This window comes from Furipterus horrens, unplaced genomic scaffold, assembly GCF_987537825.1.
Source record: "Furipterus horrens unplaced genomic scaffold, mFurHor1.1.pri manual_scaffold_8, whole genome shotgun sequence".
NCBI classification, from domain to species: Eukaryota; Metazoa; Chordata; class Mammalia; order Chiroptera; family Furipteridae; genus Furipterus; species Furipterus horrens.
The window spans coordinates 63,641,253-63,667,339 of record NW_028327178.1 but is presented as its reverse complement, the minus strand read 5'-3'; the positions used below and the strand labels follow the sequence as shown (position 1 = coordinate 63,667,339).

General features: G+C 41.1%; 1 protein-coding gene across 5 annotated transcripts in view; it reads left to right on the top strand.

Moving 5' to 3' along the window:
- The window catches only part of NINL (ninein like), a 237,945-nt gene that overhangs the window by 97,774 nt on the left and 114,084 nt on the right, over positions 1-26,087 (top strand). For all 5 annotated transcript variants that reach the window (XM_090285956.1, XM_090285957.1, XM_090285959.1 and 2 more), the window contains 3 exons: positions 2,854-3,026; positions 4,955-5,021; positions 15,014-15,204. In XM_090285956.1, coding sequence (XP_090142082.1) covers positions 2,854-3,026; positions 4,955-5,021; positions 15,014-15,204 — 431 coding nt within the window. The remainder of the gene's footprint in view (positions 1-2,853; positions 3,027-4,954; positions 5,022-15,013; positions 15,205-26,087) is intronic.

The window sequence follows — 26,087 nt, the reverse complement described above, 5'->3', positions numbered from 1 at the left end:
CATCTCTCATCAAAATGAGAAAAATGTGCTTGTGATACTTCAGGAAGGAAAGCGTCATTGTGAGACCAAACCCCTTGGGTTTTGAAGGATATCCATCCTTCCCCATTATTCTGCTCTTCTAAAAAAATTTTTTTAATTGTTTTTCTATTATAGTTGTCCTATTTTTCCCACATTGATCTCCCCTGCTCCACTCACCTCCCCCCTCTCCTACAGTCCATCCCCATTTAGTTGTCCATGTCCATGGGTCATTAATATTAGTTCCTTGACTAGACCCTTCCCCTTCTTTCTCGCCTTTTCCCCCACCCCCCTCCCCCCTCTCCTCTGGTCACTGTCAGTCTGTTCCCTCTTTACATGCCTCTGGTTCTATTTTGCTCGTTCGTTTGTTTTGTTCATTAGTTTCCTGTATTAGGTGAGATCATATGATATTTATCTTCCAGTGCCTGGCTTATTTCACTTAACATAATACTCTCAAGTTTCATCCATGCTGTAGTAAAAGGCAAGAGTTCCTTCTTTCTTTCTGCTGTGTAGTATTCCATTGTGTAAATGTACCACAGTTTTTTTATCTACTCATCCACTGATGGGCACTTAGGCTGTTTCCAGCACTTGGCTATTGAAAATAGTGTTATTAAAAGCCATTATTGAACATATAACCTAATGTATTTTAATTTTTAAACTTTATTTTTCCTATAAATAAAAATGCACAACAAAAGATATAACCTGGTGTCTAGGATTTGAGTGCTGTCCCATCTACTTGGATCATGAGGGGCCATGTTTTGTGCTCTGTGGGTACTCCAGGGTATGTGACAGAGCTGGGCTGTGTCCACACTGAAATATACTTAGCCTGCATGACTTCCCATCCTCTCCACCACACCAAGGGCATATGATTCTTGATTCTGTGGGCTGCCTCATTCATTTTACCATCATTCCTCTGCCCTTATTATTTCTGTTCTGCCATACCACATGGACACTTTTCTAGAATAGCATTTCTCCGTTTTGGAGGAAGGAAAGTGATTGTTTTTGGACTTTTTTTTTTTTTCTTCTCCTTTTTTTAAAGAACATTAGGGAATATTATGAAAGAGGCATGTGTTTTTATTGGTGGCTCATTACTCTCAGAAAACTGTTGACTTGTTGGTAACTATGAAGAAGTGGAGCCAACATCAAGGACAGGGTGGGACTCCAGACATGCACTAGGAGTCAAGTAAGAAGGGGAAGTGGAAGGAAGGAAATCAAGCCTACAAAGCAGAAACACAAGCTGGTTGCAGTATCTCCAGGTGTGCCAACAAGTGGGCTGAGCTCGAGAAGTGACCAGGACTCTGTTTCTGCAGAGGTCTGATGACTAAGGAGGGTATGCCAGAGCGCCCCTCCAAGTTTTATGCACCTAGTTTTCCAAAATGTGCCACAGCTTCCCACTTTTCACCTGACACAAAATTCCCTCTCCCAATACTGCTTTAGGGTGGGAAGAAGAGGATTCTTTCCCACCCACAGTAACCAGTCAAGAGCCTTTATTTGCTCATCCTTCATTCACCCTTTGGCAACTCTCTATTGAGAATCTTTCTTCATGTTTGTAGTTTGCCTCTTCTGAGTTTGTTTACAGATACTCTTGTTTTCCCTCTGCTGACTTGGACACATGGCCCTCTTCTTCAGCACATCCCCTGAGCTCTCTCACATGGTGAGAGTTTGTTGGGCCAGGCCCTGTCAATGTCTCTTGTTCCAGGATGATTAGTAATAATGCTTATAATTACCTCAAAGTGTCTCAGTGTGGTGAAAAATTATATAGTCAACCTCTATTTTGTCAGTTGCCTTAAATGTTATACTCTTACTTCATATTCTGCATGTCCTATATGGAACTGAGCATTTTTCTCCCAGAAACTCTTACCACATTCCTAGTTTTTGTCTGTCACTGGCATCACTATTCTTCTGGTCAACCAGGATGACCCAGGCTCCCCCTCTGATGGTCCCAAGGTCATGGGCTGTGTACTAGTCATATTGGGCACCAAAGAAAGAAATGGGGTGTTCTTGACCTTAAGGAGCATGACTTCTGTTGGAGTGAGGCTCAAGACACATCTGCAGTGAAATGCCCCTCATTTTTCTGGCCTGGCTTTACATCGCCTCACTGAGCCTTAAGTCTTTCCAATTGGCCCATTTTTGTTCTGGTCACTGCCCATGCTGCCATCCCCTGTTTCCCTCCTGCTTGCCCAGGATTCTGCACAGAGTCAGTATCTTTTCTTCTCTGGCTGAGAGATCCCAACTGTCTGATGTGGACAGGTAAGTTGAGAAAAAGTGCAAGATGATTAAGATTTAGGGGATTCTCACAAATCCAAAAACTAGAGTCCATACCTGCTTGTACCCCAGACTTCAGATTTGCATGGAGCCTGAACCTACACAGCTGTATTTGAGGTGTATGTCCATCTGCATGCACCCTCCAGTCACTTGGGGTCCTAGAGTGAGTAGGGTGGAAAGGGACCTTCTTGTCTCTAGAATGGTATGTTGCTGGATTATTGGAGATTTTTTTCCCATTGCATAAAAAAAACCCTAGATTTTGTGTTAGTTTTTTTATTTCCCAAACAAAAGCAAAATATGCTTTAAAAAATTTAAACAGCATGTGATTTAGAGTGGAAAGTCCCTGTCTCCCTGCCTGGTGCCTCAGTCCCCACCCCAGGGAATAGAATAATTGCTGTTAACTGTTACCTGTGTTCTTCCATATGTTTTTTGTGAGCATAAAAGTGCACTTACCAGTGAAAGGTAAACTGTCCAAATCTATACCTTCTTAAAGGGCAGGCACCTCAGTGACATGTGTGGGCCCAGAGGCTACTTTGAAGGCCTGACCCCCTAAACTTCCCATTTTCCTCCCAGCTTCCTCCCATGCTGTCCCACCAAAGTATATGAGCGGCTCTAAATGGTATGGTCGTAGAAGCCTACCTGAGCCATGCAGCTCTGCAACCAGAACCACATTTTTACCAGAACAGCAAGCCAAGGCTACCGTGAGAAGCCAGATCCAACGCTCTGCATCTCTGGAAAGTGTGGAGGTGAGTTGTGTTCCCTCTTTTCTACGCCAGGCTGCCCAGCATTGGGGAAATAACATTTCCTTAGTCACTGCTCACTACAGACAGATATGAAGGGGGAGGTGGGGATTCCTGAGCATTTTGTTGCCAAAAGCCCAGTTCACTTTGGAGAATGAGATTTCATTCTTACGTGTCTCTAGGTCTACTTATTTGCAGGGAATTATGGCCATAAAGCATACTCCTTTAGACAATGGGGTGGTAAAGTTTGTACACAAATCACTTGTTTCTCTCTCTCCCCTGTTCACAACCACCACTTTTCAAGAAGGCTATTTTTATAGTATAGTTTCAAAGGAATGGAGTGGTAATTGGCCAAGAATGCAAAAAGGAAAGTGCCTCTCTGATGCAGCTGCAAGGTTAGGAATTTCAGCGTTAAAGCCCACAGTCCCACCTGCCTCAAACAGAATGTCCCAAGCCACATATTTACAACTTGGCAATTACATGCCAGATCCTCTAGGGCCTTGAGAATAGACTCAGCTTCCTGAGCTGTTCATGTGGCTCAGAGACTGAATCAGGAGCTGGGCTACTGGAGCCTCATGGGCTTCATGTCAAGACGTATGTCCACAGGGCAGATCACAGCCTGTGAGTTAATTGTGGACTCATTATACCCATTTTCAAGGAATCTCAGGTTTCTGGTTCCTGCTTTTTGTGATGACCCTTCCATCAAATGGGGTGGTATGAGGACTTGTCTTTAATAAGCCCTTGGTTCCCAAATTAATTTGTTTATATACTCAACATTTGTTGAGACAAAGAAAAAAACAAACAAATTTGTGTTTAGGTCCTAGTGTCATTTGTCTCAGGGGTGGCTACACCTGGGCAACACCAACAAATCCCAGACATTTACTTTTTTAATTCTCTTTAACTTGGCCTTTAAGGATGGTGGGCTGAGTTGGTCCATGTTTGTGTGCTGTTCTGCTTCTTAAAACCATCTTTTATCCCTGGAACTAGAACATGGGGACACTGCTTCTAGGGTTGTCAGTTGAGTTGAAAAATGGGACATACCAACTGCTCCCACATTCCTGCCCTCAATTAATTCAATGTTGGCCCTGAAGAGTGTCGAGTCTTCATCAACTGGCGCTCGTTCCAGAATTAGTCATGGGACACACAGTACCTGTCAGAAGCAGACTTTGACTTTGTGGTCACCTGCCTCAGTTACAAAAACATGAGAATTTTTACTCGAGTCAGGAGTTTCTTGATGGACCTTTTACTTTGGGATGCCACTTGCAGAGGACACCAACATGTCAGGTGCTTGCTACACCATGCTGTTCCTAGAACTCTTGAAGGGACAGAGAGACCTGCTCTCCCTCCAACTGTGGAGCTGATGTGGGTGATAAGATATGGGTTGAGGATCTTCGAGCCTCAAGTTGAGATCCTGTCCTGTGATGGAATGTTAATTAAAGCTCCAGGGCTACTTTTTAAAAAAAATTATTTTTAGAGAGCAGGGAAGGTAGGGAGAGAGGGAGAGAAACATCAATGTGTGGTTGTCTCTTGCGCACCCCCAGCTGGGGACCTGGCCTGCAACCCAGGCATGTGCCCTGACTGGGAATCAAACCAGTGACCCTTTGGTTTGCATCCTGTCACTCAATCCACTGAGCCACACCAGTCAGGGCCGAGGCTACTGTTCTTGAAGAGATGCTGGTTTGTGGAGCATTTTTCTCTCCTGTTAGGTATAGTACAAGCTCTTGGTTATATTTTTATTGTGAACTACTGCCTGGATGTGCAGGCTGTCCTGCAGTAGTGGGGTTTTATTTGAAGGAGTTGCATCTCACCAAGTCTTTGTTTCTCTTCCTTGGTTGTTACTACCCAGCCCCAAGACATAATGTCTACTTAGTCTTGGTGGTCTGCCACTGCCACATCCTCTGGGGAATTCATGTCCTTTTTTCATTTTTTTGCAGAGTCTCAAGTCAGATGAAGAAGCTGAAAGTGCTCAAGAACCTCAGAATGAGTTGTTTGAAGCAAAAGGTAAAGCCTTGATCTTATGCTTGGTGCTACCTGTCACCAGTGCTCTGAAAGCTCCAGGATCTCGGTCATCAAACAGTGAGCCAGACAAGTATAATGTCCTAGAAGTGTGTAATGTGGGTGATGTCCCTGATGGGCCTCTTCGGGGTGGTTATAACTATGAGGTTGTCACTCTGTCCTCAGTATCACTGGAGTTCAGACACCAAGGCAGAGTCCACTGGCTAAGGAAGCAATGTGGTTCTGCCACATTTCATGGTTTGCAGGGACCAGCATGATCCCACCTGACAGGTGTAGCCCTGGGGTCTCAGGCCTGTTGCTCTCAGGACAGGCCCTAAACCCCCTTCCTAATGCACAGAACTAGGTGAAGCCTCTCGCTTCGTGTGAGTGAATAGTTTTGCTACCCTCTAGGGGCCTGATATGTGCCCCATATCAAGTGCAAAACATGGTCCTGGTCCTTGGGAACCTTACAAAAACAATCAGAAGGCAATAGCAAGTATATTTAAGCAAATTGCAATACATCAACTTGTGATGTGTTACAGGGCAGAAAGTGCAAAAACTTGGCTTCGAGAGAGGGATGCCATAGTTGACCATGAATTTCTGCTGCAGCAAAATATCAGCAGTTGGCACTGACAACCTCTAGATTGTGTTCCTCAAGTGCAGTGATGTCCCTGATGTCCCACAATTGTTCAACATTCACTTCTGTAGAATTCAAGGGAATTAACCTGAACATCTGCCTATGCTGCTGGATGAAGCAGATTGATACCTTGTGTTAGGAAGAGCAGCCAAGTCATCATTTATTAATTTCCTTAGACTCAAAATCTAAGAAAGGGCTCTTGGGGCAGCTTGTTCATGGAATGATTCAGTACTTGCTCTCTGCCAGAAGAGCAAGCTGGCTTCTTTCCAGCCTTGAACAGAAACTTTTTAGTCTGGGTTAGAACCAATAGCAGTGCACAAACACTCATATCAAACCTCAAATAATTTATTTACCTCCTCTGACAGCCTTGAGAAATAAACCTCAGTACTGAATAGCCTCAGCAATCTTGAGAAAGAAGAACACAGCAGGAGGAATCACAATACCTGATATCAAACTATACTACAAGGCCACTGTAATCAAAACAGTCTGGTGCTGGCATAAGAACAGACATATAGATCAATGGAACACAATAGAGAACCCAGAAGTAAACCCAGGTCTCTATGGTCAATTAATATTTGACAAAAGGGGAAGGAGCATAAAATGGATTAAAAATTGTCTCTTCAACAAATGATATTCAGAGAACTGGACAGGGACATGCAAAAAAATTAAACTAGGCCACCAACTTACACCATAGGCCAGAATAAACTCAAGATGGATAAAAGACTTAAATATAAGCCATGACACCATAAAAGTCATAGAGGAAAACATAAGCAGTAAAATTTCAGATATAAAGCTCTGGAGATGGCTCTCTCTGGCTCTCAGGCTCTTCTTCATTGAGGATGCCTGGATGATAATTGCTGCAGCTTCCTGCATTTCCAAACGGAGAGTATTTTGGATGGGAAGGAACTCCAGGTGCAGCTTAGGATTGTGCTGGTCTAGCAGAGGGTGAGGGTGGCGGCAGGCAGCAGTACCCCTACTTGCTGTTCAATAATACTTAGACCATTGTCCTGTTTCTGGAAGATGTATGGGTACATTGACTTATCCACTAAAGAAATATCTAGAGACTTCCAGCCAAGATGGAGGCATAGACTGACATGCTCCGTCTACCTCCACAACTAAGAAGGAATGCAACAACTGCAAAAACAGAAATAACCAGAAGTTCCAGAAAATAAATGGAAGTCCAACATATGAAGTTATAAAGAAGTGGTGCTTGTCCAGATGGGTAGGAGGGGCGAAGCCGGGGTGGAGAGGTCAAGCTGTGCTGGCAGCAGTAGCAGTGGTGATGATAGCAGGACAGCAGTAAGCACAGACACCCGTATTTAAGGGGAGGCGAGAGGCACCTGGGGAGCACCCCAGTTGCAGATCCAACCCGTCAGCTTGCAATTCCTATGCCAGGGAAGGCAGACCCCCATTGCCTTGGACTGTGAGGCCCGGAGTGGGAGGGGATGGAGTAGGAGGCTCCCTGGTCTCTCAGCAGAGAGTGAACAGCAGGAATCCATCTTGGACCCCAATCCCCACAGAAAACGCCACAGTGTGGTATGAAGGTCACCCAGAAGTGATGAGGGCATGGGGCTCCACCCCCTATAGCGTAGGAGGTGTGACACACACACCCCCCGCGCCCCCCCAGGAAGCAAAGGTAAACACAAAACTGTCTGGATGGCACAGATCATGATAGAGATCCTGGTGACAACGGCTAACCAGACAGCAAATATCTAATCTAAGGAAGCAGCAGATAGGAAATCTTTCTGATGCACAGTTCAGAGCTTTGGTTATATGAATGCTTATAGACCTAACAGCAGATCTTAAACAAGACAGGGAAGGAATGAAGGCTAATCCTGTTGAAATGAGTGAAAACACATATGAAACTAGTGGCAAGGGAAAGAAAATCGGGGATCAAACAAACAAATTGGAACATAGGGAAGGAACAGACAGTCAACCAGTGCAGAAAGAGGAAACAAAAAGTGAGGAAAATGAGGAGAGGCTCAGAAACCTATGAGACAGCTATAAGCAAGCCAACATTTAAATCATGGGGTTGCCAGAAGGTGAAGAAGAAGAACTAGAAATTGAAAAATTATGTGAAAAAATAATGAAGCAGAACTTCCCTAACTTGGGGAAGGAAGTAAACTACAGGTCCAGGAAGCACAGAGAGTTCCAAATAAACTGGACCAAATGAGAACCACACCAAGACACATTATAATCAAAATGTCAAAATTTAAAGATAAAGAGAGAATCTTAAAACTAGCAAGAGAGAAGAGGAGAATTATGTACAAAGGGGTCCCAATAAGATGATCAGCTGATTTCTCAAAGGAGACTCTGCAGGCAAGAAGGGACTGGCAAGAAATATGCAAAGTAATGAAAAGCAAAAACCTGCAACCACGACTACTCTATCCAACGAAGCTGTCACTCAGAATAGAAGGGCAGAGAAAGTGCTTCCAGGACAAAGTAAAACTGAAGGAGTTCATCAGGTCCAAACCACTGTTATATGAAATGTTAAAGGGACTTATTTAGGAGAAAGAGGATCAAAACTATGGACATTAAAATGAAAACTGTATCACAACAACCAACAACAGAAGCTAGAGAATTGAAACAAAGGCAAACTAAGTAGGCAACGAGAGTGGGAAAAGAATGATAGGTATGGGAAACATTATGGGGGGAGGTCAGCAAGGAGGGGGAATGGTGGAAAGGGAGGGATTAAGAAGCATAGTAGGAGGGAGTGGAGTAGACAGGAAGATGTTGAGAAGAACTATATGCACAACCAATGGGCATGGACTAAGGGAGGATGACTACTGGAGGGAGGGTCATCACTGGGTGGAGGGGAACAAAGGGAAAAGAAATTGGGACTACTGTAGCAGCATTATCAATTAAGCATATTAAAAAAATAAAATAAAAAAAGAAATATCTACACAGCACTTATGATGTGCCATTCACTTACTGAGGTATAAAAAAATGCAGCCATGAACAAGACAGACTCATCTCCTACCCTGATAGACCTGAAATATCTAGTGGTGAAGATGAAAGTGTGTCAGGTGATTCCACACAGGGTGTAAGTGCAAAGATGAGCAGTCCAGGGTGCTAAAAGGCCACTGCGAAAGAGGGACACCAATAGTGACTGGGGTAGAGGGGACATGAAAGAAGTGATCTGAGTGGAGACATAAACAACAAGAAGGCATTAATTAACTAAAATAGTGAATAGAGGAGCGGGGAAAGAGGAAACAACATGTGCAAAGACCCAGAGGCTAGGGGAAGTGTGATGAGTTTGAGGAACTGGTAGTTTAGTATGGGTGAATTCTGGAAACTGAGATCCTTACCAGTTCCAAAAAGGAGTCTGGACTTTATCTTGACAATGAAAGGGACCAAGAAAGTGTTTTAAATATAAGATTGTTGTGTAAAGGTCAAGGAAACTGTTGAAGTAATCCAGATAGATGAGTGATGACAGATAGGGTGATCTAAACTAGGTAGTGACAGGGAAAAAGTATAAAAATGGATGCAAGAGATCCTTAGAATGTAGACTCATAGAACTGACTGATTGATTGGATATGGGGGTAAGGGAGAAGGAAGAACCAAAGTATAATTTCAGTAAGATGTGGGCCCCCAAGTTCTTTAGCCCTGAGTGCCTGCAGAGAAGTAAAACACTGGCATTAGAGCCTCCTTGCTGTTTACCTCCTCTGGACCTCCTCCTACCCCTTAGACACAATTCAAGTTTTTCTTTTTTTATGTGGAGGAAACCATACTGTACTTAGCTCTGAGAACTGTATATGGCTTCTTAAGCTATAAGGATAGAACTGTAATTCAACCAACTTCAAAATATTGCTTTATTCCTTTGCAACACAAATAGAATTTTAAAAGATAAATATACAGCATATGAAGCATACAGATAATTAAAATACATAATATAGATTGTAAACCCTGAGAAAAAAGATACCTACTAAGAAGGGCTCCTGGTGGCTAACTGGCTCAAAGTAAGTCTAGCAGTCATTTCTGTACAGGGACCTTTCATGCAAACTGCACTTCCAGAAGAAGTCTGCTTCTGCACTGAACTGCCTGCTTTCAGTGTGTTTCTACCATCTGATCCAGCCATTATAGAGGAGTTCCTGGAATCCTCTTTCAACCAATAGCACTGAGGCTTTCTTCATCCAATTGGAGCTGCACAGCTCCAGCCAACCAGAGCAGCTCTATTCTGACCAATCAGGACAGTGCCATTTGGATGAATCAAACTTCAGGGACCAGGGGCGGGGACTTCAGACGATATAAGCCAGCTCCTCTCAGGCTCTGAGAGTGAACTTTTCCTTTCCACTGAGTACAGGAGATGATCTCCCTGGCTGGAACACCCAAGCTGTCTCCAGAACAGAGTAGAGCAGACTGGCAAGGAGCAGAGCGGAGCTGTTTAGCTGGAAGGGGGCCTGGCCCCAGGGCTGCCTCAGAGCCATGCTGTTTTCACAGCTGTGTTGTATCACAGTTGAGCTGTTTTGCACAGTGTTTTTTCTTTGCTGCAGCCCAAGATGGGGATTCATGTTGGCATCATATTGGCACTAACAACCATCAGTTAAGATCCATGCAATTTGTCTTAAAGGATGCTCAGAGGGTGGACGCCGCCAAAGGGCAGGAGTGACAAGGAAGGGTTTCATTTGGCACAAATACATTAATGTAAATTGGTAGGTATTCATAAAGATGTCTTCACAATATTTGAAGCCACAATGAAAGAGAATGCCAACTTTTAATATTGAAGGTAGTCAAATCATTTATTTTCTTTTTTTAGCTAGCATAGCCATTAGCCATTTACTCAGCTAACCTCCAGTCCATGCAATCAGGCAAAGAAAAAAATGAGACATACTAAGCATCTCACAATGGGGGAGAATGGATGCCTTTTCACAGGATTCACATAAAATAGCTTATTAGAATATGTCATCTTCTTGGTTGTAGGACATATCTGACTCCACGATGCCAATACCTTCATAATTGTAGTTTTTATCATTTGAGGTTGCATCATTTTTTCTCATCTTCCTTTTCAATGTCTTTCCTTCCTGCAAGTCTGATGGTTCAATGTGGCAGAACTCACAGGGTTAAGTCCTTTGGCAAATGGAACCTCAGCGCCACCTGGTTCAGCTGAATCTGAGAAATTGGTGGCAAAAGCCGGTCACTCTGTAGCCTTTCTCTTATTTCTTCTTTCATCTGAAAAGCAGTATTAAAGAATGAAAGAGTACAAATAGTGTTCTTCAAGTTTTTATAACATTGCCTATATTTAACTTATGGCTTCTCAGTTTCCTTATTCAGTCATTTAACAGAGCTAAGTTGAGGAATTACTGTTGAAGAAGACAGATATATTCCCTATCCTCCCTACCCTAGTCTATTCGGAAAAGCCCAGAAGAGAGAAGGAAATGAGGGCTGTCAGAGGGACATGGGGACCTCGTGTGCAGGTGCTTCCATTCTCCCATCCTCTCCCCTCCCCACACCTCTGGCCTCACATACAGTTTTTCTTTTTTCTTATGAAGAAAATTCTATACTTAATTCTGAGAATTAGATATTGCTCCCTTAGGCTATATGTATGAAACTAATTCAACCAACTTCAAGATATTGCCTCATTCTTTCACTTCACACATTAAAAATAAATTAAACATACAGCATAAGAAGCATACTGATCAAGAAAATAATTAATGTAAATCCATGCAATTTGTCTAAAAGTTGCTGATAGGAAAGGCTCATCTCAGCAGGCAGACCTGCTCCACCCCAACTTAGGTACCTTCTTGTGCTCTGCCACCGCCTGCATCTTCTCCTCTAGGTCCTTTATTTGAAACCCTTTGCTTCCTTCTTGATCTTGAGTTTTTTCAGCTTGGCTGGTGGCTTCCTCAGTGGCTTCTCAGTTGTGGTCACCTGGAGGAAGACACAGTTTAAAATGTGAATCCTAAAAATGTGAACTTTCCAGTGTCAGATTTTCTTAAAAAACATGAAAACTAGTAACAACAGAACTGAGTCTTAAAGAAAAAAATCTATTAGGTGCCTAGAAAATAAAATTAAAAACAAAACAAACAAACAAAAAAAAAACAGGCTACTAAAAAATAAAACCCCAAAACATGAAAGAATACAAAGGTATCCTGAAACAGGGCAAGGGCTGAGGAGAAGGAAAAAAACTTGAGAATAAACACAAGATAGAAAAAGGTGGCAGACGAGCAAAAAAATTGTGATTCAAGGTAAAAAAATTAAACCTGATGATTTTTTTTTCTTTTATTATTTGGTTTTTCAATTACAGTTGTCCCATTTTTCCTCCATTGCTCCCCCTCACCCAGGCCACCCCTTCTCCCACAATCATATCCCTCCCCGTTGTCCATGTCCATGAGTCATTTATACATGTTCCTTAACTAGACCCTTCCCTTACTTATCCCCCTGATGATTTTATAATATGCTATAAGCTGTAATGACTTTCACTTGGAATTGAGATTAGTTTTTAGTACTTCTGGTCTTGTGGAGGAGAGAATGAACCATTACTGAGCAGCAGCTCTATGATGGGCTTTACTGTTGCTACTTTATAAATATTTATGTGACAGCAGAAAAAAAGCCATCCTATTTCATGTAATTGAAACTTTTAAGCAGTAATAATGACTTTCTGGTTATAATTCTAATTGCAAAAAAAAAAAAGTAAAATTGTGCAGAGTTTATAAAATTTTCACATAGTTTTTAAGAATTAGTTTTTAAAATAATCTACATCAATTATGAAAAATTAAAATGATACATAAATAATCTCCTAATACTCTGGCCCTCTGACCCCCAGTCATGAACCACTTTAAAGCACATCTGTGATGTTTAATCAAACATAAATGGGATTATACCACAGACACTGCTGTGCAACTTGTTTTCTTCACTTAATTTAATATGAACATCTTTCCAGCTCACTATACATGGATTTATTATGACTGGGGAAGGTCTAAATGAACTCCAACGCTTCATTATAAAATGAATTGGATATTATTCTAGATAATTTTTCTATAGATGTTTAAAGCCAAAAGAGATATTGATATCCATTGTACTATCTAAAAGACTGTCTATTGTCAGAGTGCAATATTGTAAGTACCAATATATTAAATCAAAGAGAGACAATTTAGCATAGAAGAAAAAGGCACCAGATCCATACACAGAAAGACCTGGGTTTCAATCCTGACTCAGCCATTCAACTCTGTAATGCTTGCCTTCCTCATTTGTAAACTAGATTTAATAATACTTCTGCATGGGATTTTGTTTTGTTTTTTTTTTAGAAAAGGGGGAGAAATAGGTGGTAGCCACTGGAAAAAATTTTTTTCAGGTATCCCATATAACAATATTTTCACTGGTATATCACCTAGGGCAAGGGAAATAAAGGAAAGAAAAAACAAATGGGACTACATTAAACTAAAAAGTTTTTGCTCGGTGAAAGAAAACATCAGCAAGATGAAAAGGGAAACAACCATATGGGAAAACATATTTGCCAATGGCCAAGTGCTGGAAACAGTGGATGAGTGGATCAAAAAACTGGTACATTTACACAATGGAATACTATGCAGCAGAAAGAAGAAACTCCTACCTTTTGCGACAACATGGATGGAACTGGGAAGTATTATGCTTAGTGAAATAAGCCCAGCAGTGAAAGACAAATACCATATGATATCACCTAATACAGGAAACTAATGAACAAAACAAGCAAATGAGCAAAATAGAACCAGGGGCAACTAAACAAGGAACAGACTGACAGTGACCAGAGAGGAGGTGTGAAGGGGATAAGGGGGAAAAGAAGGGGAAGGGTCTAGTCGAGGATCTAGTATAAATAACCCATGGACATGGACAACAGGGTGGGGATTGACTGTGGGAGAGGGGACAGTTGGGCGAGGCAGGGGAGAGCAATGGGAGAAAATGGGACAGCTCTAATAGAAAAACAAAAAATATATAATCCATATTTAAAAAAGAAAAAGAAATTTTTTAGAAACTTTAAGTTGGAAGGGATCTGAGAGGTGGCCCTTCCCTGCCTTGTTCTTTCCTTGCATTTTTTTCAGCCCCAACTTACAGCAACATTTGTGAGCATGCAGGCCTGGCTTTCCTTGGGGAAAGTGCCTTTCTGATTATTAGTTGAGTTATTAAAGTAATTAACATCAAGGTGTCTCATCTACCTGAAAGATGTAGACCACTGACATAGAACTCAAGTCTGAGTTAGGTGGGAGCATCCCTCTTTCTGTGTTGGACTGGTTGTGAAGGTGAATGCCTGCTTTAAAGCATAGCTCATCTATGGATAGCTTATTATGGACACCACCTACATATATCCAATTCCACACGTTGTTTCTCTGGCAAAGCTTCAGAAACCATCAGTAAGCCAACTGGCTAAAGTGGAAAGTTATGAAAACTGACCATCCGTCACCCAAACCCCTGATGAGTCTTTGCATCTCAAAGGCACCTGCACCTCCTGATGTGAGGTGGTGTAGAGTATACAGTCTAATCTGTGGAGTGTTTTGCCAAGAAAAAAAAAGTGAGCCTGAATTCAAATTACAAACTAGTCTTTGATGCTAACTTCATGTTTACAGGAAATGTTAGGGATATAGGAACAAGTTGTATGATACCATGATGAAGCCAACAGATCAGTTCAGATGGCGAAACATGTCCTATAGAACAACTACTTATCTAATTTCTTAAACAAGACAGTGCTAGAGGTTGGGACACAGGAGAGGTCCTCATGACTGGAAGACTTAAGAGGAGTAATAACCAAATGCACTGTTTGGATACCGATTCAAACAAGTCAACTGTTTCCCAACTGACAGTTGGGAAATTATTGATTTTGTTAAGTATGATAGTGGCATTATAGTTACATAAGAAAATATCCACATATTTCAGAAATACATACTAAATATTAAGTTTGTAGGGGTAAAAGCATGAAATCTGGGATTTATTTTCAAGCACTTTAGCAATAGAAAAAAGGGAAGAATTGAAGTCAGCATGTCAATCTTTATCATCACAGAGCCTAAGTGACAGGAGCACTGGGATTCAATGGACTGTCTTCTTTACTTTGGATAGATTTGAAAAGTTTCTAAAAATTAATTAAAATTTTTTTATTGTATATACAAATAATGTAGCCCTCTTTTATGTTTTCAGAGGTATGACTTTAGTAGGTTCTCTTCAGAAAAAGCTTTCCCCACATACAGCAGAGAGGTTTTATTATGAAATTTGCAAACACAGAATGAAGTTGACAGAATTGTACTGTGAGTGCTCATGTACCTACCAACTAGATTTCATTTGTGATGCTTTGCACCTGTGTCAATCTGATCTCAGAGTAATGTGCTGACAATGTACTGTTTCTCTTCAATGCCTCTGCCTGGAGCACTAGGGTTACATGTCACTCCCTCTGCTTCAGGCCAGCTGCCAACCTGGGGTTCCAGATTCTTTGGGAGCATTGAGAAGTCCCACAGCTCCCCCTTTGACACCCCTGAGAGCAAGGTCCAGGACATCTGGGAAGAGCTGGGTGTTGGCAGCAGTGGTCACCTCAATGAGCAGGAACTGGCTCTGGTTTGCCAAAGCATTGGGCTCCAGGGACTCAAGAAAGAGGTAAGAGGATCAAAGACAGACCACCCTCAATGACTGGTTCTTTGTATTGGTCATGGTTGGTGTTTGATCTGGAAAATCCCTTTACTCTGCAGACACTGATTCAATTGTATCACTTTCTGTTCTAAAATTCTTTGATGACTCCTAGTGCTTCTGCTGAAATCTGCATCTTTGAGAATCCATCTCTGACCAGCTGTGGTCCCAGCTTCACCAAACTCTAAGCACCTACCTGCATGGCTTTGTTCTACCACCAAGCCAAACATGATGCCCTCTGAGCCTAGCTACACCTCTCCTTTTTTTTTCCTGCAGGGACCAAGAGGAGGAGGAACAAGCAATGGTGATAGGGCAACCCCCCTTACTAAAGTCCCCCTTGGCCCTGCTGCCCTTGATAGACCCTGGACCTCTGGGGACCCAGCCCATGCTCCATATATACATCTTTTCCACCCTCCAGCAAATTCCTGCCACATTAGACACTGAATGGGTATTTGTGGAATTTAGGAAGTTCAGGTGGCACCTATTCACAGCAGGACGGAAACTGACCAGACATGTAGATTTTATAAGCCAGACCCTTGGGAGTCTGGTCGTGACTGAACAGTTTGAGTTTGGATGAGGGCAAGCAAACTGCCCTGCTTGGAGAGGGAGGGTGAATGGGAGGGTGAGGGGTGGATGGGTGGGCCTGGGCGACTACAGCTGGCATCTAGCTGCTCGGGGGTAGAGCCTCAGAGCAAGTGTATGTCGGCTTTCATTTAGGAACTAGAAGACCTGTTTAACAAACTGGGTCAAGACCAAGATGGCAGAGTGAGTCTTGAGGAGTTCCAAGTTGGCCTGTTTAATCATGGGCCCACTCTATTTCTGGAATCTTTCCCTCCCATCAAGCTGAGAGGTCCTGGTCTGATTACCAGGTAAAATTAAACAATTGAATCTTGAACCACAGCACTAACTACTGTCACTCTATAGCCTTCAGCATTTTTCACAGACCTGGCTCTCCTGTCTGTGTTACCACAGTGAGCCAAAGCAGTTTGTCAGAGCATGTACATACATTTGTGTCAGTGGAAGGCCATATGACTGAGATTCTAGAACCACACAGATCTTGGGCTGATCTGGCTTGCTCTTACCTAGCTATGTATCACTGGGTGAGTTACTCACCTCTGAACCTCAGGCTCCTCATATGTGAAATGGACAGCTATTTCATAGGGGTTTTATGATGATTCCATGGCAGTTCCTCACTATGTCTCCTAAGTGTGGAATACACTACATTCTGATAGAAGAACCCTCTCTCCCTCCTCATCATGGTCAGTGAAAGCAATGTCAGTGAAGGGTCCTGAACCTTCCCTAGAATTCCCTCCATATACTCCTTAACCTGTGTTCTCCCTGTCCTCTATTCCTGAATTTTGTTTCTTGTACAAATACTGGATCTCTGCAGTTGGAGGACAGCAGATTTTTGGCAGTTGTGATTTTGTTTGGTGACCATTGGCTTAGTACTTGGTTTTCTCAGTCCCAGGAAAGTAAGGCTGTCCTCTGCCACCACTGGGCAGGTGGTTTGGCAGTCTTGCTGATGCTTCTTTGCTGACATGGATGATCCCGTGGTTTGTGGGTGATGATGCGAGACATTGTTCTCTGTCAGGCCGGGTAATCTAAAAATCAGGTTTCTTAATCTGAACTCAGTGAGAATGGACAAAGAAGAAACTAAGAGAGATCCCATGTGCCGAAAGGGTAGGTGGAAGCTGCACTCACTTCCTCCCAGGACCAAACTGGAATTATAAGTAAATTATAGAACAATCATCCTGAGTTACAGAGGAAGCCACATCGAGACTGGTAGGAAGGGTGGAGACACAAAAAGGATTGGCCTGCTCTCATGGGTGGCAGCTGAAGTTCTAGAGGATATATGAACCTGGGGGAAGGGGTTCCCCCTGAGAACAGTGGGTCTAAACCCCAAGCCAGGCTCCCCGGCTCAGAGCACCAGAGCTGAGAAGTACCCACTTAAGACTTGGCTGTGAAAAGCAGCAGGGTTTCTGTTTGCTGGGGAAAGATAGCTAGAGACACAGGCACCCTCTTAAAGGACCAATGCAGAAAATTTCATTCACAACTCACTCTGGGCTTCAGTGGAGGGAGGACAGCATGGTCTAGAGTCACGTGAGGAGAGATTGGATTTGTGGCTCTGGGGAGAGAACTGAAGGGTCAGTTGCCAGGATTTCTATGTTGCATCATTCTGCCATATTGTAGGTGCCATATTTCTGGGGAAAAGCAACAGCCCCACCCTGTGGAGCTTATGCCCTGCTGAGGAGTACAGCCAGAAAGTCTTTCAGTGACTGAGCCTAACAGGCAGCCAACAGCAATGGCCAGTGTGGCTCAGTTGGTTGAAGCATCATCCCATAACCAAAAGGTTGCAGGTTCAATTTCCAGTTGGGGTCCATGCCTAGATTGCAGGTTCAATCCAGGTCCTGGTACATACGATCCCTGATCTAGGTGCATACAGGAGGCAACCAATTGATGTTTCACATCAATATTTCTCTCCCTCCCTCTCTCTATAAAAGCAATAAAAAATGTCCTCGGGTGAGGATTAAAAAAAATTAACAAGCAATGAACAGGTGAAGGCAAACAGAAGCAGATCTCAGGGTGCTTTGGGAGTTTCGCTGATCTTCATGCAGCCTGTTGCTGGTTAAAACCAGACTTGGTACATTATTTTGTTCTTTTCTGCATGCACCCCAACCCAATTGTGGATCACCGACAGCTCCAAACAGGTTGTCCAGGGCCAGTCACAGGCAGCATCTGACACAGGTCTCCATCAGAGTCACTCTGAAGAGGTCCAGAACCAACACATCCAGTGTCCAGCCTCAGACAACAGAACAGAATTCAATAAGCTTCACAAGCAGCATATCCACAGAGAGATCTTGTAAGCACCTTCTGAGGCAAATTCTGCTTCCTGTGATCAGGACCTGCATAGCAGCTTGCACACTGTGTTATGGGTTGAGCCTCACAGTTAGACAGACTGAGGGTCAGTCCCATGCACAAATGAGCCAATAACAATCAAGAGTCAATTACAACAGGAGGGCCCACATAACATGCACAAAGGACATTCCTAGAGCATCCAGCTAAGGTGATCAGGAAGACTGCACCACTGGGTCCTACAGGACACCTACTATATAAGGCCACTCTACAAAGGCTAGGTAGGAGTCATAGCAGATCTACCTAATACCAAGAAACAAACACAAAGAAGCAGCCAAAGTGGGAAAGCAAAGAAACATGCCCCAAATGAAATAACAGGAAAATTCTACAGAAAAAGAACTAAATGAAATGGAGGAAAGGAATTTATCAGATATAGAGTTGAAAGTAATGGTTATAAGGATGGTCAACAGTATGAAAAAGGAAATAGAAGTTATAAACAAGGACCAGACAGAAATGAAAAATACAATATCTGAAATGCAGACTACACAGGAAGGAATAAACAGGTTGGATGAAACAGAGGATTGAATCACCTATTTGGAAGAGAAGGTAGAAAAAATTACCCAATCAGAACAGCATAATGAAAAAACTTTTTTTAAAATGAGGATAGTTTAAGGGACCTTTGAGACAACATGAAGGAGAAGAGAGAGCAATGGATCGAAAACCTATCTGAAGAAAAAATGACTGATAATTTCCCTAATCTGGTGAAAGAAAAAGACACTCAAGTCTAGGAAGTGCAGAGAGTCACAAAGAAGCCCAAAACAAGACATATCATAATTTAAATGGAAAAGATTAAAGACAGAGAATCATAAAAGCCACAAAGTAGCTTCCATAAAACTCTCAGTTGACTTCTCAATAGAGACATTTCAGGCAAGAAGGGATTTATATAAAATAGTTGAAGTGATTAAAATCCAGGACGTATAATCATTATTCTCTTTTATTTATTTTTTTAATTTTATTTTTTTGTTTTTCAATTACAGTTGTCCCATTTTTCCCCCATTGCTTTCCCCCACCCAACCCACCCCTTCTCCCACAATCATATTCCTCCATGTTGTCCATGTCCATGAGTCATTTATATACATTCCTTGACTAAACCATTCCCTTACTTTTCCCCCTTCTCTCCCTCCCCCCTCCCCCCTGTTGACTGTTATTCTGCTCCTTGTCCTATTTAGCTCGTTCGTTTATGTTGTTCTTTGGTTTCCTGTATTAGGTGATATCATATGATATTTTTCTTTCTTTGCCTGGCTTATTTCACTAAGCATAATTCTCTCTAGTTCCATCCCTGTTGTCACAATGGCAGGAGTTCCTTCTTTCTCTCTGCTGCATAGTATTCCATTGTGTAAATGTACCACAGTTTTTTGATACACTCATTTACAGGTGGACACTTAGACTGTTTCCAGCACTTAGCTATTGTAAACAGTGCTGCTATGAACATAGGGGTGCATAAGTTCTTTTGAATTAGGGTTTTAGGATTTTTCGGGTATAATCCTAGCAGTAGAATGGCTGGTTGAAAAGGCAGTTCCATTTTTAGTTTTTTGAGGTAATTCCATACTGTTTTCCATAGTGGCTGCACCAGTCTGCATTCCCACCAACAGTGCAGTAGGGTTCCCGTTTCTCCACATCCTCGCCAGCACTTGTTCCTTATTGATTTGTTGATGATGGCCATTCTGACAGGTGTAAAGTGGTATCTCACTGTGGTTTTTATTTGCATCTCTCTGATGGCTAATGATGTTGAGCATTTTTTCATGTGTCTATAGACCTTCTGTATGTTCTCTTCGGAGAAGTGTTTATTCAGGTCCTTTGCCCATTTTTTAATTGGGTTGTCTGTTTTCTTGATGTTGAGTCGTATAAGCTCTTTATGTATTTTGGAGATCAGTCCCCTGTCTGTGATATCATTGGCAAATATGTTTTCCCGTATGGTTGTTTTTTTTTTTTTCATCTTGCTGATGTTTTCTTTTGCTGAGCAGAAACTCTTTAGTTTGATGTAGTCCCATTTGTTTATTTTTTTCTTTATTTCTCTTGCCTAAGGAGATGTATCCATGAAAATATTGTAACATGGGATAGCTGAAATTTTCCTGCCTATGTTTTCCTCTGGCACTTTTATGGTGTCATGGGTTACATTTAAGTCTTTGATCCATCTTGAGTTTATTATTGTGTGTGGTATAAGTTGGTGGTCTAGTTTCATTTTTTTGCATGGCCCTGTCCAGTTCTCCCAGCACCATTTGTTAAAGAGGCTCTTCTCACTCCATTTTATTTTCCTTCCTCCTTTATCAAGTATTAGTTGACCATAGAGGCCTGGGTTTATTTCTGGACTCTCTATTCTGTTCCACTAATCTATATGTCTGTTCTTATGCCAGTACCAGACTGTTTTGATCACAGTGGCTTTGTAGTATTCTTTGATGTTTGGTATTGTGATTCCTCCTGCTGTGTTCTTCTGTCTCAGGATTGCTTTTGCTATTCAAAGTCTTTTCTGGTTCCATATGAATTTTTGGAATGTTTTTTCTAGGTCTGTGAAATATGTCATTGGTATTTTAATAGGGATTGCATTGAATCTGTAAATTGCTTTGGGTAGTATGGCCATTTTGATGATGTTCATTCTTCCCATCCAACAACGTGGTATTTGCTTCCATTTATTTGTACCTTCCTTAATTTCTTTCTTCAATGTTACATAATTTTCAGAGTACAGGTCTTTTATCTCTTTGATTAAGTTTATTCCTAGTTACTTTATTTTTCTTGTTGCTGTAGTAAATGGTATTTTCTTTTTTGTCGCTGTCTTTGATATTTTATTGTTGGTGTACAGAAATGCCTTAGATTCCTGTATATTTATTTTGTACCCTGCTATTTTGCCAAATTCACTTATTATATTGAGTAGTCTTTTTGTGGAGTCTATAGGGTTTTCTATCTACACTATCATGTCATCTGCATATAATGATAGTTGATAGTTTTACTTATTCTTTCCCAATCTGGATGCCTTTTATTTCTTTTTTTTTTTGCCTGATTGCTGTAGCTAGGACTTCCAACACTATGTTGAATAGCAGTGGAGAGAGTGGACAGCCTTGTCTAGTTCCTGATTTCAAGGGGAATGCTTTCAGTTTTTGTCCATTGAGTATGATGTTGACTTCAGGCTTCACATATATAGCCTCAATTACGTTAAGGTATGCTCCCTCTATTCCCATTTTGCTGAGTGTTTTCTTCATAAATGGGTGTTGTACTTTATCAAGTGCTTTTTCTGCATCTATTGATATGATCATGTGATTTTTGCCTTTCATTCTGTTTAGGTGATGTATTATATTGATTGATTTACGAATATTAAACCATCCTTGCATCCCTGAAATGAAGCCCACTTGATCATGATGTATGATCTTTTTGATGTATTGCTGAATCCTGTTTGCCAATATTTTATTGAGGATTTTAGCATCGATGTTCATCAGTGATATTGGCCTATAATTTTCTTTCTTTGTTGTGTCTTGACGTGGCTTTAGGATTAGGGTAATACTGGCTTCATAGAAAGAGTTTGGGATTTTTTCCTTCTTCTTGGATTTTTTGGAAAAGTTTGAGGAGGGTAGGAGTTAGTTCTTCCCTAAATGTTTTGTAAAATTCGCCTGTGAAGCCATCTGGTCCAGGGCACTTGTGTGCAGGGGGATTTTTTATTACTGTTTTAATTTCCTTCTTTGTTATTGGTCTGTTGAGACTTTCTACTTCTTCTTGATTCCGTTTTGGAAGATTATATGTTTCCAGAAATTTGTCCATTTCTCCTAGGTTGTCAAATTTCTTTCCATACAGTTGTTTGTAGTAATTTCTTACAATCCTTTGTATTTATGTGGTATCAATCGTGATTTCTCCTCTTTCATTTCTGATTTTTTTTATTTGGGTCTTCTCTCTTTTTTTCTTGTTGAGCCTGGATAAAGATTTGTCGATTTTGTTTATTTTTTCAAAGAACCAGCTCCTAGTTTTGTTGATCTTTTGAATTGTTTGTTTGGTCTCTATGTCATTTAATTCTGCTCTGATCTTGATGATTTCCTTCCTTCTTCTTCCTCTAGGCTTTGTTTGTTGTTGTTGTTCTAGTTCTTGTAGGTGTAGGGTTAGATTTTTTATTTGAGATTCTTCTATCCTTTTTAGATATGCCTGTATTGCTATAAACTTACTTCTCAGGACTGCTTTTGCTTTGTCCCACAGGTTTTGGGCTATTGTGTGTTCATTATCATTAGTTTCCAGAAACTTCTTGATTTCTTCTTTGATGTCATTGTTAAGCCATTCATTATTTAATAGCATGTTATTCATTCTCCATGAGTTTGGATGTCTTTGATATTTTTTTTTTTGAGGTTGATTTATAGTTTCAAGGCATTGTGGTCTGAAAAGATGCTTGATATGGTTTTAATTTTCTTGAATTTGTTGAGGCTTGTTTTGTGTCCTATCATGTGATCTATCTTTGAAAATGTCCTATGTGCATTTGAAAAGAACCTATATTTTGCTTCTTTGGGGTGAAAAGTTCTCTATATATCAGTTAAGTCTTTGTGGTTTAGTGTGTTGGTCAATGCCTGTATGTTCTTGGTGTTTCTTTGCTTCGAAGATCTGTCTATTGTTTATAATGGCGTGTTAAAGTGCCCCACTATGAGTGTGTTGCTGTTAATATCCTTCTTGTGGTCTTCTAGTATTTTCTTTGTGTATTTCGGTGCTCCTATGTTGGGTACATATGTTTATCAGTGTTATATCTTCTTAATTGATTTTTCCCTTATGTATTATGAAATGTCCATATTTGTCTTTTTTTTGGCCCTTGTTTTTCAATCCGTTTTGCCTGATGTGAGTATTGCTTCCCCAGCTTTTTTTTCGTGTTCGTTTGCTTGGAATATTTTTCTCCATCCCTTCTCTTTCAGTCTGTTTAAGTCTTTTGTTTTGAGGTGTGTTTCTTGTAGACAGCAAATATGTCAGTCCTGTTTTTATATCCATTCTGCTACTCTGTTTTTTAATTGGAGCATTTAATCCATTTACATTTAAGGTTATTATTGACATATATTTATTCATTTCCCTTTGTACCTGTGTTCCTCTCCTTCTCTCTCTCTCTTTCTTTTTTTTAAAGCATTCCCTTTAGCTTCTCTTGCAATGCTGGTTTGGTGGAAATGTATTCTTTTAGTCTTCCTTTTTCTGTAAAGCTCCTTATTTCACCTTCTATTTTGAATGAGAGCCTTGCTGGGTAGAGTATTCTTGGTGGTAAGCCTTTGTTTTCCATTGCTTGAAATACATTTGACCATTCCCTTCTGGCTTGTAGTCTTTCTGTTGAGAAATCGGTCGATAGCCTTATCATAGCTCCCTTGTATTTTATTTGCTGTTTTACTCTTGCTGCTTTCAGGATTCTCTGTTTGTATTTGAATGTTGCCATTTTAATTATGATGTGCCTTGGAGTGGGCCTTTTGGGGTTCCTCTTCATTGGGACGCTCTGTGCTTCCTGGACTTGCATGACTTTTTCTCTCATCAGGTTAGGAAAGCTTTCTGACATTACTTCTTGTATAAGCTTCTCTATTCCTTGTTCTCCTTCTTCTCCCTCTTTTATTCCATAGATCCGGATATTATTTTGTCTCATGTTATACTGTAATTCCCTTAGACTTTCTTCATACTTTTTCAGTCTTTTTTCATTTTGTTTATTGTCTGGGAATTTTTTTCTACATTGTCCTCTAACTCACAAATTTGATCCTCTGCTTCATTTAGCCTGTTTTTGATTGATTCTATTGTGTTTTTCAGTTCAGATATTGTATTCTTCACTTCTTCTTGGTTATTTTTATTTTAATTTATTATTTTTAAGTATATTTTATTGATTATATTGTTACAATAGTTCCAATTATTTTTCCTTTGCTACCCTCCGCCCAGTATCCCCCTCCCCCAACAATCCCCCCCCAGTCCATGCCCATGGGTCGTACATACAAGCTCTCCTGCCTCACCCTTTCATATATTCTTCTTCTTCTTAAAAAATTAATTAAATAATTTAACAATAAAAAATAGCAATCCCTCCCTCTCAGACTTAAGACCCTTTATAATCTTATAAAGGAAAATGGGCGAAGGTCTCGAGCTCTTCTAGCTGCTTCAAGCTGGCTATGGTCATCGTCCTACCTACCCTTGGGTCCAGAAATCCCTAATAAGATGTGGGGTGTTGAGGGGAGGGTGGCCTTCCAACATGAGGAAGTTTCGTGCAGACTCCAGGTCGGTTGCTTGTCCCCGGACAATGGCATTCTTGATTTAAGAGGCTGGCATCCTTGTTGTATTCTGGGGGCAACAGATTTGGCAACAGGGTTAAAAGACATCATTCGATCTATAACCACTAGATGATGAAAGACAGGTACTAATTTTTCAGTGTCCCACATTAGGGAAAAGAAGGGCTTCTTTGGAGGAAGGTGTGCCAGGTACACCTCATCTGTCCAAAACCCTTTTGCCCATTATACTTAGTTTGGGCTGAGGGAAATGTTTTAGGTTTCCCCCTTCTCAGACCTCTGGGTTCTTTCTGTCCAAGCCATTAGGAAAGAAAAGAGAAACCAGTTTTAAAGTGAAGCCCACAGACCACCTCATTCTTCACCACCCCAGCCACTTAGTTCAGCCAAAACATTGAGTCTCAGGAGGCAGCGATGCAGACAGGATTATGTGAGGCCGATATGTACAGACAATGACTCAGTTAATGAGATCATAGGCTTATGCCCTTTGAAAACAGAGGACACATGTTAATTCATGTAACATAACCCACATACAAGTCTCTAAATCTGTAGGACTTTATTATCAAAAAGACATCCAGTTACAAGGCATTTGACATTCTTCTTGCCTGTAAATTAAACATCTTTGTAATACCACAGACATAGTTTAACTTTCAAATGAAAACAAATTTTAAATGAAAAGAAACTTTGAAGGCGCTTAGCTGCACTACTTTATAGTCTACCACTAAGCCTTGTGATTTTCCTTGAATCACAATTTTCTCCCTAAGATTACCCTCCTTGTCATTAAAGGGACTGCATTAAGTAAATTTATAATTTATCCTTTTCATTTGCATAAACACAATAAGAGCAGCAAATGATCACTTATGATCTTTAGTTCTGCTTTGCTGGAACTTACACAAGGAATATTTAGGGTGACCTTCAGTCTGCCCTTCAGGGCACAGAAGCAGAACCACATACCTGGCATTCAACCTTGCCTGTACACACCTGTCTTTTCCAAGTCCTTCTGGTTTTCCATTGTGCCTTAAGGTCCCTTCTAGCCATCTTTCAGGAAAACAACCTTCATTCCTTCCCTGCAAAGATTGCTATGGACCGCGCATCCAACCAAGGTACCAGGCCCTTTATCTCGTGGGCTTTTATTACCTTTGAAAGTCAATCCCAGTTCCTCAGGACTTTTTGGTAACAACCAGAGCCCAAGTATGTCTCCTTTAGGCATGACATTCCAGTCAAAGTCTTAGTCAAAAAAAATCCCTATTAACAACTGGTCTTATTAGTTTTATACAAAGAAACTTATGTCATTACTTCTTTAGAATGCCAAACTCTGGAGGGATCAGATAGGGAGAAAAATATACAGTGTGAAGGAAAATCCTTATCCTTTTAATAGTCACTGAACTTGCATTTCCATTCTTTATATTTTCATTTTTCCCCCACTTAAAATTATTTTTGTTTGTTTTTTCCATTACAGTTGTCCCGTTTTTTTCTCTCTTGCTTCCCTGCATCCTGCTCCCCCTTCTCCCACATTCAGTCCCCACCCAGTTGCCGATGTCCGTGGGTCATTTATACGTGCTCATTTGTTTGTGTTGCTCATTAGTTTCCTGTAATAGGTGATAGCATAAGGTATTTTTCTTTTGTTGCCTGGCTTATTTCACTAAGCATAACTCTCTCTAGTTCCATCCATGTTGTTGCAAATGGTAGAAGTTCCTTCTTTCTTTCAGTACTTATTCATTGTCATTTTCCACCTTTGTACTTGTG